Source organism: Apaloderma vittatum, unplaced genomic scaffold, assembly GCF_000703405.1.
Source record: "Apaloderma vittatum isolate BGI_N311 unplaced genomic scaffold, ASM70340v1 scaffold32890, whole genome shotgun sequence".
In the NCBI taxonomy this organism is placed as follows: domain Eukaryota; kingdom Metazoa; phylum Chordata; class Aves; order Trogoniformes; family Trogonidae; genus Apaloderma; species Apaloderma vittatum.
The window spans coordinates 21,341-39,395 of NW_009694553.1; the positions used below are offsets into that span (position 1 = coordinate 21,341).

General features: G+C 42.9%; 1 protein-coding gene across 1 annotated transcript; it reads left to right on the top strand.

The window, feature by feature from the left end:
- Window positions 1–2,424: 2,424 nt before the first annotated feature.
- SLC3A1 (solute carrier family 3 (amino acid transporter heavy chain), member 1) lies at window positions 2,425–17,127 on the top strand. The gene is made up of 11 exons (XM_009867929.1): window positions 2,425–2,851; window positions 4,111–4,290; window positions 5,328–5,482; window positions 6,455–6,580; window positions 9,835–9,954; window positions 10,952–11,076; window positions 12,298–12,496; window positions 13,292–13,447; window positions 14,950–14,970; window positions 15,780–15,896; window positions 16,687–17,127. The coding sequence occupies exons 1-11, from the start codon at window positions 2,425–2,427 to the stop codon at window positions 17,125–17,127; spliced, it is 2,067 nt and encodes a 688-aa protein (XP_009866231.1).
- The last annotated feature ends 928 nt before the right edge of the window (window positions 17,128–18,055 follow it).

The window sequence follows — 18,055 nt, forward strand, 5'->3', positions numbered from 1 at the left end:
AGCACACCCTTTGTATTTTCTCCAAATGCAAGGAGATTGTTCCCAGTTCCCATTAGCCTGGTAGGAAAGACTTGGAATGAGCAGAGCAATGGCTTACCCTGTCAGATCTGATGCTATGGGTGGCTGAGAATGCATTTTTAAAATAAAAAGCAAATAAGCAAACAAAACAACACAGCTACTTGGATAACTAGCATACAATCTGCTCATCAGTGTTTACTCCTAGTTGACTTTTTTTCGTGAGTGCCCTTCAAACATTTTTTGGTTTTTGTTTTTTACATGCTACTTGCCTCTCTAAATATCACAGCAGGAGCAAGCCTTATTTTACAGTCATTGGTTTGGCTCAATGTCCTGATCTGAGAGACTTGGCTTTGTTCTTGCAGTGACTGATGAGGTTTTTGGAGGGCCAGACACATTTCTGGGGGGCAGTGCAAAGGCACAGAATATATATTTGTGTGTAAATAGGTTGGTGTTCTCAACTCTGATTCTGTATTGCGGCAGCCTCATGATTTAGAAACATGCTTATGGTCTAAGGAGGAAAAAAAACCCCAAACACAAATAAACAGAACCAAACAACCCACAACTGAGGGTGCTCTGAGTCTATTGCCAGACTGTCCTGGCCCCAGCACCGAGTCCTCACTGTGCATCCGACCAACCCAAGTCCCACTGGCTCCGCTGACCCCCACTTCTGTGGCAGAGGGCTCCTTTTCTCTTACCCCTGACTTGCTTTGCTTTCTGCTGTGCTCGAGCACTTGAAGAAGTTTTTAGATAGTGCAGGAAATCGTGGGCATGTTTTAAACCACTGAGTTTAAGGAAAAAGGTGAAGTGGGGTGTACTAAGGTCTTGAGGTGTGTGTATTATACTCTAAAAAATGTTCTCTATTTACATAGTTCCTATTTTAATTGGAAATAGTTGAAATGAAACAAGTAAAATGTGGGTAGCATTTGGCATTGTACTGAGTACAAGCTTATGCCCTGAGCGTACCATGACTGTCTGGAAACAAGTTACTGATATGATAACCTTAAGACTGTAGAATCATTAGATGGGAGACTGTTTCAAATAATTTCCTGCTTCTGAATTTCCTGCTAATACTGAATTGCAGGCACTGAAAGTACTGCTGTTATCTCCAGTGCTTCAGTAGCTACCTGACTGCACAGGCTGAGGTTGCTGCCAGGTATTGCTGTGAGGAAGAAAAGAATTAAATCTATCACAGAAAAAGACCTCTTCTTACTCAGCTACTGAAGAAAAAACCCACGTTTCTGAATCATTTGAATATTGCATGCTGGATTTTTTTTCAGTCATTGGTTTATAAACTTCTTGCATGGTTTGAGGCAAACATAATAAATACTTTTTGGGGGCCAAACCAAACATTTTCTCTCTTGCAGTTGTCCGTGGGAGTTTCCCTGGGACCTTGACCCCATGGCTGTAGGTAGGTGTTTCCTTTTACACGTGATAAGGCAGATCCTTTGCATATGTTTATGGCTTTGTCTTTCCTTTGGTATGCCTGGGCAGAGGGCACTGGCTGGAGGGGAAGTTTTGGCCGATTTGGGCTCACTGGCTTCAGGCCAGTTGGGGCTTAGCATGTATCTGTGTATGCGTGTGCAGGCTTTGGGCAATGCATCGTCCTGGCTGGAGGGAGACGGGAAAGGCTGCTTTCCTTCAATTTTTATTTTTTTTTTATTTTGCTGAAAAGGGATTTTACTAGTGGGCAGTGGGATTTTCTCTGTTGAGTCTTACTTGTGCCTGTGGAGAGCTATCCTGTCCTGATAGCTCTGGGTGTAGCAACCTGTTGCATGCTGTGAATTGCAGAGTGGTATGTGCCTTATCCTTGTTACTGCTTAAGGGTTGTGGATGGGCTGGATTAGTTTGGGGGGGGTTTGTTTTTCTAAGCGGTGAGAAACTAAGCACAACTAGCCTTTTTATCTTTGCTTAGTTAGTTTGTATTGTTGCTTTTGGGCTTGAAGTTGTCAACACCTCATTCTCTTGCTGCCTGTGTTTAAATTACTCATTAACGCTCAGACTGCTTTAGGCAGGGGAGACCACGACCAGTCTGGAAAGCTGCATATTTACTAAATCTTCTACTGGGAAGAAACCTCACATTTTCCTCTGCTGCGAAAAGGAAGACAAGTTTGGTGTACTGGAGAGAGCAACAGTAAGCATAACTCTGCTTGGCTGGTACGAGCAATGGGCTTACTGCCCTGGAAGACAGCACTTTCTTGTAGTATTTTGTTATCTCATTGAAGATGCTTATTAAGCAAAAGAGGAGCACTTTGCCCTTTTTTGTGTTTGTGCACTTTGACCTGTTGGTCAGGATTGATTATAAACCCAGTTGCTAATTACACTGCTTCTCATTTAACTGAACAAAGGTGTATTGGCAACGCTTCCTTGCTGTGGCCAGAGTCTCCAGGACAAGACCCCTAAAGTAAAATGGTTGAGGAAGAAGCTAAGAGCTTACCTATGGAGCTGAGCGAGAAGGGAGGTGTAGAGAACAATGGATTTGTTCAAAATGAGACTTTTGATGACAAGGAGGCTGAGACCAGTAGCCAAGACGAAATACCAAGAATGTGCATTGTGGATGTGGACCCAGTGTCTATAGAGGAGCTGGCACTGAAGCCCTATGCGGGGATGCCCAAGGAAGTCTTGCTGAAGTTTTCCAGCCAAGCCCGGTACAGAGTCACCAGGGAGATTCTTTTCTGGCTCATAATTGCTGCTACTGTTGTGCTTGTGGGCGCTACGATTGCAATTATTGCTCTCTCTCCAAAGTGCCTTGACTGGTGGCAGGCTAGTCCTATTTATCAGATCTATCCTCGCTCCTTCAAGGACACCAACATGGATGGGAATGGGGATCTGAAAGGTGGGTGAATTTCTGTTCCTGGTATGTGCAAAGATGTGTAGTATTGTCTATGTATGTGTGTATAAGAATATATGTTTTTCAAAATAATTTAAAAATCGCCATACAGTCCAGTGGAGAAGACCACCCTAATGAACAAGGGAAGAAAAGATGTCTGGCTAGGCTTTAATGGCAACTCACATTGTCACAAATAAATCTAGGAGTTGCGTGCTCAAGTTGCTAAGTCTACGCCTGGAGTTAATATGAATGTTTAAAGGTGGGGCTGGGAGCAAGCAGCAGCACAGCTGCCATTGGAATAAAATATCTTCACAAAAATGAAGTCAGTTGGGAGGAAGGGTGGTGCTGAGCACTTTGTCGTGTTAGATTGGCTGCCTTTCCGTAGGGAAAATAAAATGGACAAAGAGGAGAGAAAGATGTGTTACTTCTTGTTTTGTTCACGGTGTAGGTGTGTTTGGGCTCTTAGGAATGCATTGGGAAGGGGTACCTGATACCAGGAGGCAATGGCACTTGTCAGTAGCTTGCTCAGACTATATTTTGGAAATTGGGAGGCTCAACACATTAATGGGCAGTAAATTTCCAAACAAGCACTAGCTAAAATCTACTCTGCTGGCAAGTAAGGAGAAGAATCTGTTTCTGTAGTTGCATGCCAGTAGTAATATGTCAGGAATATAGGAAAGATTTGAATTTAAAAATACTAGGGGAGGCTGGAGTGAGGTGTCCGTGCAGAAAACAAGAGAAAAACCCCACAAGAGACTTTTCCTAAGCCAAGGAAAACCTGAGATCTTTGCATTAAAATTGTGCTTCCCTTTGGTTGGTCTGAGGATTAATTGATCTTCCTTGAAATGGGAGAGCAATGCTGTTGCTGCATTTTAACAAAATTTTAGGAGCTTGTTTTCAGAAGTGACTTAAATTTATTAGATGAAATTGTAACTATTATTATCATATGCAATAGAGATTTGGTTTGATCTTTTTTGTTGTTGTTTTATTTTTGTATGTGATGGAGTTTATTTTTTGTGGTTTTTTTTTTTTAATTCCTGCTTTATCTTCCTTGTAAAAGTGGTTTTAAATGGCTTCCATTCTGCAATCTCATGCTGTCCCTGAAGAAATGTCAAGATTGCTTTGCTACCTGAGATCAGTGAAAGCAGCGGATGGTTATATATGAAAGGGACTTGTTGTACCCTCTTTGAAAGCCCATAGCAAACTTAATTCAACAGAAGTATTTTGTCTTTTCTGAATAGATGACGCCCTTTTCTTTTAAATAGGTATTCAAGAAAAACTGGACCATATTATGTATTTGAATATAAAGACCATCTGGATCACCTCTTTCTTTAAGTCCCCCTTGAAAGACCTTGGATATGGAGCTGAAGACTTCTACGATATTGATCCCATGTTTGGATCAATGAGTGATTTTGAGAATCTGCTTGCAGCCATACATGACAGAGGTAAGCTGCAACTCCAAGCAAAAATAACTCTGTTAAGAAGATGTTCACTCATATTATAGAGGCGTCACTCTTAGCACTAGGTTATGATCTGGGATTTCAGTTTGTGCATTTGGCAATTCCTGCGCGGTGGCATTGAGCAGAAGGAGGTGGAGGTGCCGGTGAAGGGTGTGCATTAGCTCCAGAGCAGTGGGAGTTCTGTGGCTGCCGTTTCCCGCCCTTGGGGGTGGGGTTAGTGCTGGGAGCCAGAACTGAAGGTGCAGGGACATACAAGAGCAGCGTCGGGCTGCTGTATGTCCTCTACAAGGCATGGCCCCTTCCGAGGATGCTCGTGGGTGGTGCGTAAGGTGTGGACATCGATAGTCTGGGGGCTGAAGAGGTGCAGTTGTGCCTGACTGAATTTTATGATTGATGGCTGCTCTCTGAAGAAAGCAGGAAAGTGGTTGCGGGGTTGGGAGGGAACATATGTGTCCTTCTGGCCATTGCATCCTTGGTTGGTGCCTTTAGTGCTTTAGACCAAACATTTGCTCAGGTGTTTCCCCCTTATAACTGTTGGGCTGAATGGAAAATAGTTTGTAAGTCCCTGAAACATGTGGCATTCCAAAAAAAGTCCAGTCTTTAGGGTGGGTAAGGAAGAACTCGTGTTCACTGGTGCTAGACTGGCTAAGTGCCTTTCTCACCTGGGAGGTAGGAGACAGATGTTGGAAGTCAGTCAGTGGAAGTGGTTCGTAACAATGGGAATCTGTTCTAATATTTTTTTTCTTTCTTCTTCTTTCTCTCCTCGGTAATGGACTGGGGGAAACAGTACCAGCAAAATGTGTTGCATCTACTTGCAGACTCTTGTTAGTCTAACTGTATTGGCATTCTGGGGCTTTTTGTGGGTAGTTTTGCCTCTCTCCTTTGTCAGACCTCTGGGATGAAAGAAGCCCAAATACTTCTGATATTGCATTAATAAAAAAGTGAGCTTTGTCTTAAAAGGCTAAATTTAATGTTTGGCGGGTTTTTTTTCTTGCCTTTTTTTTTTATGGTTTGATTTTAAGGACTAAAGGTGATCATGGATTTAATACCAAACCATACAAGTGACAAACACCGATGGTTTCAGCTGAGTCGCAATCGAACTGGGAAGTACACGGACTACTACATCTGGCAGGACTGCGCGCAGGCCGCTGGGTCGGTCGTTCCTCCGAACAACTGGGTAAACACGGGAAGGGACACGTGCAAATCCCGAGCTGGATGTAGGCTGCCACATAGCAAAAGCAGCTGTAGCATAACTGTCCCAATGCACGCTGGGTTATAAACAGCTGTTGAGAGGTGCAAACTAAGGTTACTAAATGAGCTAGTGCAGCTTAAGATTTAAACCAGCTTGGTGGGGAGGAGTTCCTGCCTCAGACAGAACTGAAAAAGTTACTTCTGTTTCTCTGTATCATTGTTAAGTCTTCACGCATAAAAAACAAACACGAAAAGGGATGGTTGTGCACAAGCTGTGTGCGCATGCCCCACTCTGTGTCTGGGTACTCTGCTCTGGAAACTTCATCCCGGGTCCTCTGCAATCATAGTTGGTGGGGAGGGAAACAAAACTGTGTGTTTGTGGTGTGTTTTCCTTTTTCTGGAAGGTGGTCAGGACAGAAAGTGCGTTGCCCGTTTCAAATATATCTGAAATTTTAACTGATGAGCGCGTGGTTAGGAACTTGTAAATTTTAAAAGCTCAAATGGAATTAATATTTTGTACCAACTACTGTAGTTTCTCTTTAAATTTAGGGTCTTGAGAGCTCTCATAGCTTTTGGAATTTTTCATTAGAATGGTGATGATATAGTTGACATTTTAACATGCTTACTGTTGTTGGTGCTTCAAAAGGGTAATACCAGATTGCAAAAAGCTCTAAGTTATCTAAAGCTATTTTTAATAAGTTTTAGGAAAAACAATTCCAAAAGAAATGCTCCTACCCATGCTTTCCTCTCAATTTTGAATGATTCCTGGGGAAAGTCTACTTAAAAAAAATACAAAACCAAATAAAACCACGGAAGTACCAAAATCTACACGGAATCTAGTCTATCGATTAAGCATTTTGTGCTTTATTGTATGCTTGCACTGTACCATATCTTAAAGTATGCATAGGAGTAAATGTTTGTTAAATTAGGAGTTCTGATTTTCCGCTTCCTTGAGCAGGTGAGTGTCTTTGGGAATTCCAGCTGGCAGTTTGACGATGTGAGAAAGCAATGCTATTTTCATCAGTTTGGGAAAGAACAGCCTGACTTAAATTTTCGCAACCTTGCTGTCCAACAAGAAATCCATGTAAGTATGTAACCCACTGCGTGTGTGCCAACAGCAGAGCAACTGTTTCTACACTTAATTTCTCTGATTATTTGTGCTACATGATTTACAGTCTAGTTGGAAGTAATTCAAGGATTGCAGCGTATGTCACCAAATGAAACAAAAAGGTGTCTGGAGAAACATTACGTTATAAGCAAAATCCAAGCTTTATGCTGTAATACCTCTAGAATCAGAGCGGTTTTGCTTCGAGTCTTTTTAATTTGAAAGCAAACAAGCAACCAAAAAAAGAATCCAAATAAAATAGTCCTTGAGTGGAAGTACTGGCAGCAGGTGATGTTGCAGTCCTCTGGATTTTAAGAAGGTACGACTGTGGCTTTTTGTGCTGCCAAAAGTCTCCTGCTTTCACGAGTGGCAAGACGTTGATGGGTTTGTGGAACAGGCTACTGCCCTTCAAAAGGAGCTCCCTTTCCCTTTCTCTTCCCACAAAACTCTATTTTAAAGTTGCTTTGATGCTTCAGGATCTCTCTGCTTTTCAGCCTAACCTTGTTTGCAAACTGTTCATACTTCTCTATGAACCAAACCTGTCCTTCAGCTGAAATGGCTTTTCCCACCCTTGTTTATGCTTATTTGGATTTTTAGCTCTGACAAGGTATCTCTTCAGCTTTTGTTAAAATAAATTGAGTGGGGTGGGCTTTTCCAGTCTCCCCTAACCTGAGATACTCCCCATCCTGTTGTTTAGCTGCTACTCTTTGTTTAGCTACTGGCTTGTTTAGCTACTCCTTGTTTAGCTTACTTCTCCCAGTGCTTCCAGCCTGGGGTTTTCCTCAAGTGGGGATGGCCAGAACTAAAGGGAGGAGAAGAGGTGTCTGGGCAGAACCTGGTGCAGTGATGTAGGTACTTCTCTCTCTGTATCCAAAGATTGCTGTTACTTGCTAGTGCTTGTACTCAAATAACCCAGCGTGACTGCTGCCTGGAAGCAGGTAACTGCTTTCAGCTCTGCTCTCCATGGAGAGCCAAGGATGAAGGCACTTAGCTTGACCTGGGTGTTCTATCAAGGATAGCAATTAACAGAAGGATTGATGTGGAAGGTGAAGTGGGTGCTGAAAGGGAGCTCAATCACTCAAGTGGAGAGGTTTTGATCTGTTGAAACAAGGAGCTGTTAATTGGCCAGTCAGATGTGGGGATGGCACCTTGTTTTAGCAGAGATACCTGCATTTTCAAGAAGGTGGAAGCAAGGCTGATTTGAATTACATGGAATGCTTGGGCTTGCAGATAAGGGGGAGATAGTGAGTTTCTGTCTGTCTGCATCTCTGGTGACTTCACAGGGGAGAGAGGCAGATGGACGGGCCATCCCAGCCAGGGGGTGCCTCACCAGGGTGAACTGGTGGTGCCGCTCTGATGAAACACCATATTTGCCAACAGGAACTGTAGAATGCATTAAAATATGGGGAAGTGGGCCTGAACATAGAGGATCTGACAATTGCTACGTTTTTCTGTGTTCGTTTGGGTTTTTTTGGTGGGGTTTTTTGTTTGTTTTGTCTTTTTTGTTTTCGTTTCTTTAAGTTATACCCCATCAGGTAGTACAGCTACTTGGAGTGTTTTATTTAGTCCTGAAGTGTTTGTTGCTTTGCATTGTTGGATTTTGGTGCATTTCTTTGGCTATAGTCTTCACAGCTGCCCAGTTCTACTGTGATGGCCTCATTGTCTCTGAGGGGCCTCTCCCCTCACCATGCTGACTGCGTGTGCACGAAGAACGTACGTTAACTAAAACGTGAAATGACACTGCTCTTGAGATTCATCTTTGAAGAACTCTGCTAGTAACCTGTCTCTTGATACTTCCCTTAATGCCACCTCTTGCCACTCACACCTTTTTTTCCTGGCAACACACATACTTTTCAGTGGTCCTGGCTAATTTATTTTTTTTTGATGGTACTCAATACAGTAGCAAATAGATGCTGCACTTCCTGTGCAGAGAAATGAAATGAAAACTAGTAAGTTTGCTCAGATAAAACCAACCTTTGGTAAATGCTTAAGAACATCATTAATTGATCCACCGTTTTAAAGAGTAGCCTTTGTTTAGTATTTTAATTCAAAATTCTGTTTCAGAAGGTTAGGAGGACTAAGCAGGAAGCCCATGGACTCTTCCTGAGAGGCTGAAATCTTCTTTAGCCACAGAGCATGCAATTAAAGCTATCAGCCAGCATTTTGGAGCTTTCTTGCATAAATAAAAGTAGATCAGTGTTAGTGATACCACGTCAGTGCTTGATATTTGCACCGTCGATATGTGGTGTTGCTTTTGTGATGAGCACATGCATAAGCATGAATTTATTTTTGGTGAATTCAGTACTAGACAGACACCGTATCGACATCTGCTGCTTTCAGAATGGCTTTATGAGAAAGTACAGCTCAGTAAGGCAGAGTCTTTATTTGCCAAGCAAAAATCTGTAAACTTGAGTGTGGACTAATTCTCCTCCAGCCTATTCAGGCAAGTGTACTTCATACACTTAGAAAAAGGCAATTCAGTAGCTGTGTATTAAAAAAAAAAAAAAAGTGTTTCTCCTCAGATGAAGAAAAGTGTCTGGTCTAAAAGAACATTTACAGAAACCACTCAAGGGGGACTGAACTTTTAGAGTTAATTGCTAAAATGAGAGCAATTAAAGCCGTAGTAGTACAGTAGCTACTGAAGTAGGATACAGTTTTACTAATAGTGACTGAATTTGATAGTGAAATTACAAATTGGTAGCAGTTAACTTCGATAATAAATTTTCATGTGCCTGCAAATCAACAAATAAGCCTGAAAATTATAATAAAAAAAAATCACATCAGCCAAATAAGAGAGAGCTCTGCTGTATAAAATGAAAACTGACTGCACAAGGTCTGTGCAGAGCAAAATATTGTTGTATATTTGAATCAATGTGTTCTACTTGTGTGCAGCCATGACGGGTGTTTGCCAACAGCAGCAGATAGCACTAGCCCAATTGTTTTGATGGATGAGATTAGAAACAGCTTTTATTGAGTCATGCCTGGGCTTTGGTCTCGTAAATTATGGGAGAAGTTACAGACGGGTCTTTTTTTTTATACCAAATGAAATAATAAGACATGCTTTATTCAGATCTTAGTTTGACCTTTAGTTGACATGATTCACTTGTACTTCAAATTTTACTAGAAGTTAGACTTATAAACCAGTTACATATTAATACCTCCTAACAGGTGTAGCTTTCTTTTGAAGTATGGGCTGGGCTTACTTGGGTTTCTCAATTTTTACCTTTGTCTAGGATATTATCAAATTTTGGCTCGGCAAAGGAATCGATGGAATTAGTTTCAGCGCTGTTAAATTCCTTTTAGAAGCAACACATCTCCGAGATGAGCCTCAAGTGAACAAGTCCCAGAATCCAGTTACGTATATGTTCTGTCTTTGCATTTTTCCTGTATTTCCTACTGGGGCAAGAGAGTGTATGTTTTTACTCTTTCGGGTCTTAAATGTGGCTTTAGGAAGACAGGGTAAGCTGGGTCCCTTGGAAGGCAGGTGGCTCCTGGGCAGAAGTTGCTCTTACAAGAAATAAAGCACCTGGGCTGAGGGTGTAGGTCAGTGAGATACTGCAAGTGGGAGCGCTGCGGGTGGGAGGAGAATTGTCCATATACACTTTGTATTTCTGCTCTGACACTTGCTTTGAATTTTCTATTTTAAAATAATTTTTAAATAATTTGCTTTTCAATTTACATTCTAAAAAGACCAGTCTTGTGATTGTAATAGTCGATTGGTTATCTTTGGGGAACTCATTACAGGAGCTCAGAGCTCTTGGCTGCTTGGATTCTGTGGCAGTCATTGGCATCTATTTTTCCTGCGTGGCTAGTAGGAATCAGAGTAAACCAAAAACCTTGAATTGGCAATATATCGCAGGGAGAGGTGGCCAGACAAATTCAGAGTCTTGCACCCAGTTATTTCTGCTGTTTGCTTTTGCTGAGGTGGTGGACTTGTTGATGTTCCCAGATAGTGCCAGCACCAAGACACTGTTGAAGATCATGTAAAACTGGTCACTTCCACAGGTATCTGTTGCCTTTGTAAGTCACCACAACAAAATTGTCCCTCTTCCCAGCCTGGTGTGTGGCTGCAGCACCTGCCATGCTCGCTGCTGCAGGTGGGCTTGGTGGGTTAGTGCTGCGGGCGGACTGTCCCTCCTGAAGGACGGGATCCCAAATAATCAGCGCTCTGCTGTCATATGTTCAGAGTTCCCCAAGTGCAGTTCAGCTCTGCACTGTTAGTGTTGACGTACTAAACTCATTTCAGTTAGAATTTATCCAGACTGATGCATCGTCACAGGAAAGGATGGGAAGAGTTCTGAAATCTAAAACATTGATGAACTAATGGGAAATATTGTATCCTTCTTTAAGGACAGTATCACAGCCTATTCCCAGCTCTATCATGACTACACGACCACGCAGGTTGGTATGCACGATATCATCCGTAGCTTCCGTCAAACCATGAATCAGTTCAGCAGTGAACCTGGCCGATATAGGTAATCATTATTACAGCTAGTGAATTGTTCTCTAATATTTGTCACCCTCTTGCTAGCAGTAACCTGTTTATTTAATAATATAATATACCATAGAGAGTTTTCTTCCTCAAATGCAAATAGCAGTGCTCTTCCCCACTGTGTGAGGGGAAAAGAAATTAATCGGCCTTAGTAGCTCTGCTGTATCTGCAGACTGTACAAAGAAAGGGTGACCATTCGGATCACAGAAACACTGCAATGAATGAGCCTTGTGGCTGATTTATTGTATAATATGAATAGCGTGGTTCATGCTGGGTGCATAGTTAGAGATGGTTAAAATTACAGAATGGTTGAGTTTGGAAGGGACCTCTAGAGGTCACCTGGTCCAGTCTACCTGCTCATCAGTGCCACCTAGGTTGCCCAGGATTTTGTCTGGATGGCTTTTGAACATCTCCAAGAATGGAGACTCCACAACCTCCCTGGGCAACCTGTGCTGGGGCTTGGTCACCCTCATGGTGAAAAAGAGTTTCCTGATATTCAGAGGTGACCTCTGTGTTTCAGCTTGTGCCCATTGCCTCTGTCCTGTCACTGGGCACCACTGAAAAGAGCCTGACTCTGACATCTTTGCACCCTCCCTTCAGGTATTTACATACATTCAGTGAGTTTCCCCCTGAGACTTCTCCAGGCTGAACAGTCCCAGCTCTCTCAGCCTTTCCTCATAGAGTTGCTCCAGTCCTTCAGTGGTCTCAGTAGCTCTTTGCTGGACTCTGCAGTATGTTCACGACTCTCTTGTAGTGGGGAGCCCAGAACAGCGCTCCAGTTGTGGCCTCACTGGTGCTGAGTTGAGGAGAGGGCTCACCTTCACTGACCTGCTGACAGCGTTCCTCCTAAGGCAGCAAGGACACATTGTGGGCTCGTGTTCAACTTGGAGGACTCTCAGGTCCTTTTCTGTAAAGGAAAGCGCGACAATTTCTGGAATGGAGTGCGTGGAGTGCAGAAAAAATAAGACTTCAGTCAGATACTCTCAGCATTTTGTTGACCGCTCTAGATTTTTCTCAAGAAATTCCCCCAAAATACTTCTCTTTGTCTGCTTTACAAAACACTGTTTCTTTGTATTAGTCTTTTTTTGATTCTTAATGCTGTGTTATTTTATATGTATGTCTAACATCATTCCTAGCTTCCTTCTGTTCTGTGAAAACCAAGAACGAGCGAAAAAAGAAAAAGCATTTGTGTACTTCTGTTTAGATTTATGGGATCTGATGGTGATGAAGAGGAAGATATTGAAGCAACAATGATGTATTATGGAACAACTTTTATCCAAGAAGCAGACTTTCCCTTCAATTTCAACCTAATTAACATGAAAAATCCATCGGGCAACAGTATTTTTGAAGCTGTCAACTTGTGGATGAAAAACATGCCTACAGGAAAATGGCCAAACTGGGCGGTAAGAGCTCTAGGCCAACTCTTATAGGAAAGGACTTGTTCCTGTAGGTGATAGGATCCCATAGGTGATAATTCTTCTTTTGGTGGTAGAGACCTCCTTCTGCCCCTTGATTTTGGTGGGGTCAGCAGCAGCTGGAGCCTGTGGCTGAGCTGTGGGAGATGTCCACGCGAAGCTCTCCCAGTGGATGGCATTGCCCAGCCGGCTGTCCTGCCCCTCTGTAGCACTTCCGTCACCCTTGCACAGGGAGTGTAAGGGAATTTATTGTCGTGCCTCTCTCTTGGTGTCTCCAGTGCAGTGTGGGGCCCTGGCTTAAACCCCCTAAAAGGATGGGGTTCATTCAGTGACCTTTGGCTGTCAAGTGCCTCAGTGCGGATTCTGGAGACCTCCCGGGGCCAGGGAAGAACAGAGCAGGCAGCTGAGAGCAGTTAACTTAAAATCTTGCTGGTCTCCACGAGGAAGCATGTTTGGGATGTGCAAGAGATGATTGCAAAACAAGCACTGCTTTCATGCAGCAGAGAAAGTGGCAGAAATCTGAGGGAACTGTAATCCCAGAGAGTAGCAACTCTTGTCTCTTCTCACTTCTGCCTTGTGCTTCTGGCAGGGCTTCTGCGTGTTACATTATTTAGGGCAGAATTTTGTGATGGCACTAAGATAGAAAAGACAATTGCCCTCACAGGCCTGCAGGGGAAGGCAAGAGGAAAACCCACAACCTACTACCTTGTTAAATTAGTTAACCAATTGCATGTGTGCATGGAATTGTAGAATATGTGTTTAACAGAATGATGTTTTCTGAAGGTTGGAAGCCCTAATGCTGCTCGGATTTCATCTCGGATTGGGAAGGAGTATGTCAATGTTATGAATGTGCTGCTTTTAACCCTCCCTGGTACTCCTGTAACTTACTATGGTGAAGAAATAGGCATGGAGAACATTGCGTCAGAAAACGTAAGTGAAGTGAGTAAACTCTGATCTTGTTTTTTAGCTCCGAGTAACAAAACTTTAATAAATACAAGAACTGTAGTTAACCAAACCCAGCCTTCCTGACTGTTTAGATGTTTTCCGGTGTTCCCTGTGGCAAAACCACTGGACAGCACGTGGAGCCGGCCAGGCCAGAAACCAGAACCAAGACCTTGATGTGTGTCTGAACTACTAGACTGCGGTCATGGTCCCCGATTTCTGTTCTCTGCCAGATCGGTCTCGCGTGCTTTGCAGCGGTGTCGCTTTTCTTCGCTTCGGCAGAAAGGGCAGCAAGTGCCAACATGGGGCCTGGGCCGGCGGTCAGGAGAAGTGTGTTGCAAGAGGAACTGAGTTTTTATTGCCTTCCTCCCACAGCAGTACCAAAATGCTGTATCAAAGTCTCTTACTTCCTGGCTGCTATTTCAAGGAAATCAGAGTCTATGAGGGCCCAGAAGTGCACCTGTTGAAGGCACAACCCTCTACAATGGGCCCGGACTCTGAAGAGTGTGATGGGTGTACAGACCAGCCTCTGCTGAGCGTTACTTGGTGGCAAGCAGAAGTGGCTTTTGCTTGTCTCGTGAGGTTTTTTTTCTGTTTGCCTTTTAGCTCCCTTTCTACAAACAATTTAGGTGCCTGAGCCTGGGAACTATGTGCCTAGCTCACGTGATCCTACCTACAAGTGACATCTGATGGGACGTTTGGTAGATTATGGAATTTTTCAGAAATAATTGTCTGTGCCTTTTACACTGTGCTGATCTGCATAACTTAAAAGCTTTCACGTTTGACCCCTGTAATTTCTTATCTCTGTGATCATACCTGACTTTGCTCCTGTCTTGTTTTCCAAAACGTATGACTGCAAAAGGTCATGCCCCGAAGGGAACAGCTCAGCTCTGCTTCTCAGGACCATATTGGAGCATCATGAGAACACAGCCCTATGGCAGATGTTGGTTTCACTGGGGAAAGCTTCTGTTGGGGAAAGAGACAGCCTCTGACTACGTTACTGACAGCGTTGGGTAACGTTGTATCAAAGGGGAAGAGGTACTTGTAGAAGCACAGGGTCATCGCCACGTTTGTCTGATTCAGAAGTGAGGAAATGATTCTCTGATTTGAAAGGAAATCTCATTTCCTCTGAGAAACACCTCGGCCAAAGTATCTCCTGCGTTTTTCTTACTGCTGCTGTTCACCGCTGACAGGCCAATACTCTTCGGGAAAAGCAGCCTGACCTTGTCGCTTCAGGGTTTACTCTCTTTTAGCGGCTGCCCTGCAGCTCGAGGCTTTGTTATGATGCAAAACCACTCCTCACGCAGTCTGGGGAGGAAGATCCCCTGATTAGTGGGGGTCTCGAAGGATGTAGAGGATTTACTCAGGGTGTAGTTTTCAGCCCCAGTGTTTGAAATGCTCCAGGAGAAGCTAGAAGAGGTAAAGATGAAGGGGAGTGTTACCAGTGTCGAAAACAGGATTTTTTTTTTTTCCCCTTGCTTTTCAGAACATGCTAAAAGGAGAAACCCATTATTTATAATGTCACAAAGCAAAGTGACAATTTCTTTTGTTGAGCTGCTGTTCTGACAGATTGTATTGAAAAGTGCCCCTTATATGAAAAACAGTTTTCATGGAAAACAAACACTCAAAGTATGTGCAAAATATTTTATGCCCTCTTATATCATTAAATTTAAGTGTCAGATCTTTTGGCAGCTCTTCAATAACAACGAGGAAGCTTTTTTCAGGATTTTTCTGAATTCTTCAAAAACAGAACTTCAGACTCTTTGCATCAACACTTTTTAATCAGCTAAACGCTGGTTTTCAGTAAAGTTTTTTGCACTTGGAAATAATTTTATCCTTCTTACACAAACAATTCTGTTCAAATGGTACCCCTTGCAGATGTTAGCTTGAGGAGTTCTAAGGTGACAAGTGTTACAAAAGAACAGACACTGAAGAGCACTTACTAGTTGTTTGCTGTAATTTTAACAGCATCGCTTCTTAAGACTCCTGACCTCGTATAGTCACTCACTGCACGTCTCGTTATTTACCAGAATATCCTAGCTGCTGTTAGTAAACTTCTCTCTTGACCGTCTGTTGCAAGGGGAGACAATTCCAGCAGAGTCATTTAGGAATTCCACATTTTCCCAGCGATGCTGCATCCATGAGACTGTCCATTCTCCTCCATGTCAGGAACTGTCTTGATTCGTATTTTCATATTACATCCTCCTTATTTAAATTTTAACTTAAGCTAAAGAAATTAATACTGAAATGGTGATCGCTTGGAAGATGTGAGAGCGTACTGTTCAAAGGGATAACTTTTTAATCCACTAATCATCACCTTGTTTTCTAGGTGACCTTTCCAGGGAAATCCCCCATGCAGTGGGACGGCAAAGTTAACGCTGGTTTTACCGAAGGCAACAGTAGCTGGTTACCTGTTAACTCTGACTACCAGAGTGTAAATGTTGAAGTAGGTATCTATATGCATGACAAAATAACGGCCTAAAAATATTTAATGCATCTCTTTTCCTCTGAGTTATTTTACTTGGTGAGAGTTGGCAGTAGGAAAAAACTCAAGGGAAGAAAAATCACTGAATCCTCACAAATTTTATTAGAAAAGGAAATCCTTGCACCAGCAGGGAGCCTGTTTCATCTATATTCATTTAAGCACAGCAGCTGCAGTTATGATGTTGCAGTCTGGCTCTTTGACATCCTTTTAACCATTTTAATAGTAAATTGAAATCTGGTCTCTTTATTCATTTCTGTTACTATAGAAAGCTCTGACCTTGTAACAAGAGCTTGACATAGACTGTCTCCAACATAAGTAGAGCAGCGGATCGGACAGATTTTGCTGATCTGCGGAAGTGAAGACAGAAAGAAATAAATCTAAGACAGGAAAAATAAACCAGAAAACAAACCCTGTGACTTCAGTAGATCAGGCTTGATGAAAAAGGTTCATTGTCAAGCTTTGAATGGCTGTGGCTTTCTGCTGAATAAACTACTGAAAGGATGCTGCAGGAGGAAGAAATAGCGTTAGTGCTGGGGCAGTTCTGCCATGCCCAGTAACCTCTGCTGAGGAAGTGCATGAGGAAAAACAGTTTTTTTTTCCAGTGGAATTTGCAAACAAGTTTGCAGAGAGGGGATTGCCAAAATGGAATTCTATTGGGTGTGTTCTCAGCAGGCCGTGTGGGTGCGAGGGGTAAGTAGTACTTCCCACCTTCGATGCAAAGAACTGACAGTGCTAACGCTCATCCTTGCAGGTCCAGAGGACCTGGCCCAACTCAACCCTGAATTTGTACCGAGAGCTGACTTCCCTTCGCAACGACGAACTCCCCCTTAATCGGGGATGGATGTGCTACATCTGGAATGACAGTAACATTTTCGTGTACGTGAGGGAGTTGGATGGGTTAGACAGAGTCTTCATGATGGTTCTCAATTTTGGGCAGGAATCGACAATAGACTTGCAAGCTGTAGTTCCTGACCTTCCCTCTGAAGCTACTGTAAGACTAAGTACTAATTTTAGCAATGCTGGTAAAGTCGTCAATACCAAACTAATTAAAACTGAAATGGGAGAAGGCCTGGTCCTCGAATATAAAACAGAAAAGCCTGTTCATAGCATGGAAGCTTTTCAAGGAAATTGTTTTGTGGCAGAAAAAGCTTGTTATTCCAGTGCATTCAATTTGCTCTATGTGAACTGTTAAGTGCAGGACCAGAATAACTAAGCTTTCGTGTTCATTCAGGAAACGTTGTTTTCAGGGAAAAGCTAAAAGTTTTCTTTGACTTTTAAAACTTTGTGCACAAAATAAACTTCCTGAAAAGTAAAATAGATGCTTGTCTTGTGTCTGCATTGGTGATGAAAAGGAGTAAGTATGGTAAAAACTTCCCTTAGGGTCTCTGGAGAAGAAAAGTAAACCTGTCCTAAAAACCTGTCCTGTTAAAGTGTGTATTTTTGTGAGGAAACAGTTGCTTTCTGGGTGCTGCCCCTTACTATTGCTGGTCATATGGAATCCAAAGCCTGTGGCAGGCTATGGTAATGCCTGCGGATTTGTAAAACTGCTTCTAAAGGCGTGGCCCTGTATTTGTTAAAAGAGGTAAAAGCAAGCAAGACTAATGCACCAGCTTGTGATGGCTTGCCTCTTCTCTCAAGGCTAGTAACAAGAAAAAGAACAAAAGATAGCTAATGTGTCTAATTCTACAACTCAGGAATGCATTTCCAATCGAATCCCCTCTGCTGAGTTAGAATACATTTGCATTTCTCATGTATTTCTACCCTAAGGCTGAGGCCAGGTGTACATACCTTAGTTCAGAGTAAGCAACTGAAACAACTCTACTGAGTGTTACTCTTATTCACCTGTTTTGATTTGCATTTGGTGGACCTACAGCAGCTTATGTGACCCAGAGGAGGGACAAGCATTTGACTTGGGACACAGGAGTGATCTGGGGAGCGCCGCTTGGGTTTGAGCACCTCATGCCCAGAGTGTATTTCCAGCAGGTGCTGGTACCAGTCGCTGCTCCTGGGTGGGCACTCAGCATCTGCCTGAAGCAGCAGAGCCCAGCAGTTTGTTGCCTTGCTAACAGGCCATCTCAGCTACGGATCAGGCTGCTTTAATGGGGACATTATTTTTTGTT

Coding starts and splice junctions, on each gene's coding strand:
- SLC3A1 (XM_009867929.1), top strand. CDS start 2,425: ATGGTTGAGGAAGAAGCTAAGAGCTTACCTATGGAGCTGAGCGAGAAG. Junction 12,497..13,291: donor GAAAATGGCCAAACTGGGCG/GTAAGAGCTCTA, acceptor TGTTTTCTGAAG/GTTGGAAGCCCTAATGCTGC. Junction 13,448..14,949: donor CGTCAGAAAACGTAAGTGAA/GTGAGTAAACTC, acceptor ACATGCTAAAAG/GAGAAACCCATTATTTATAA.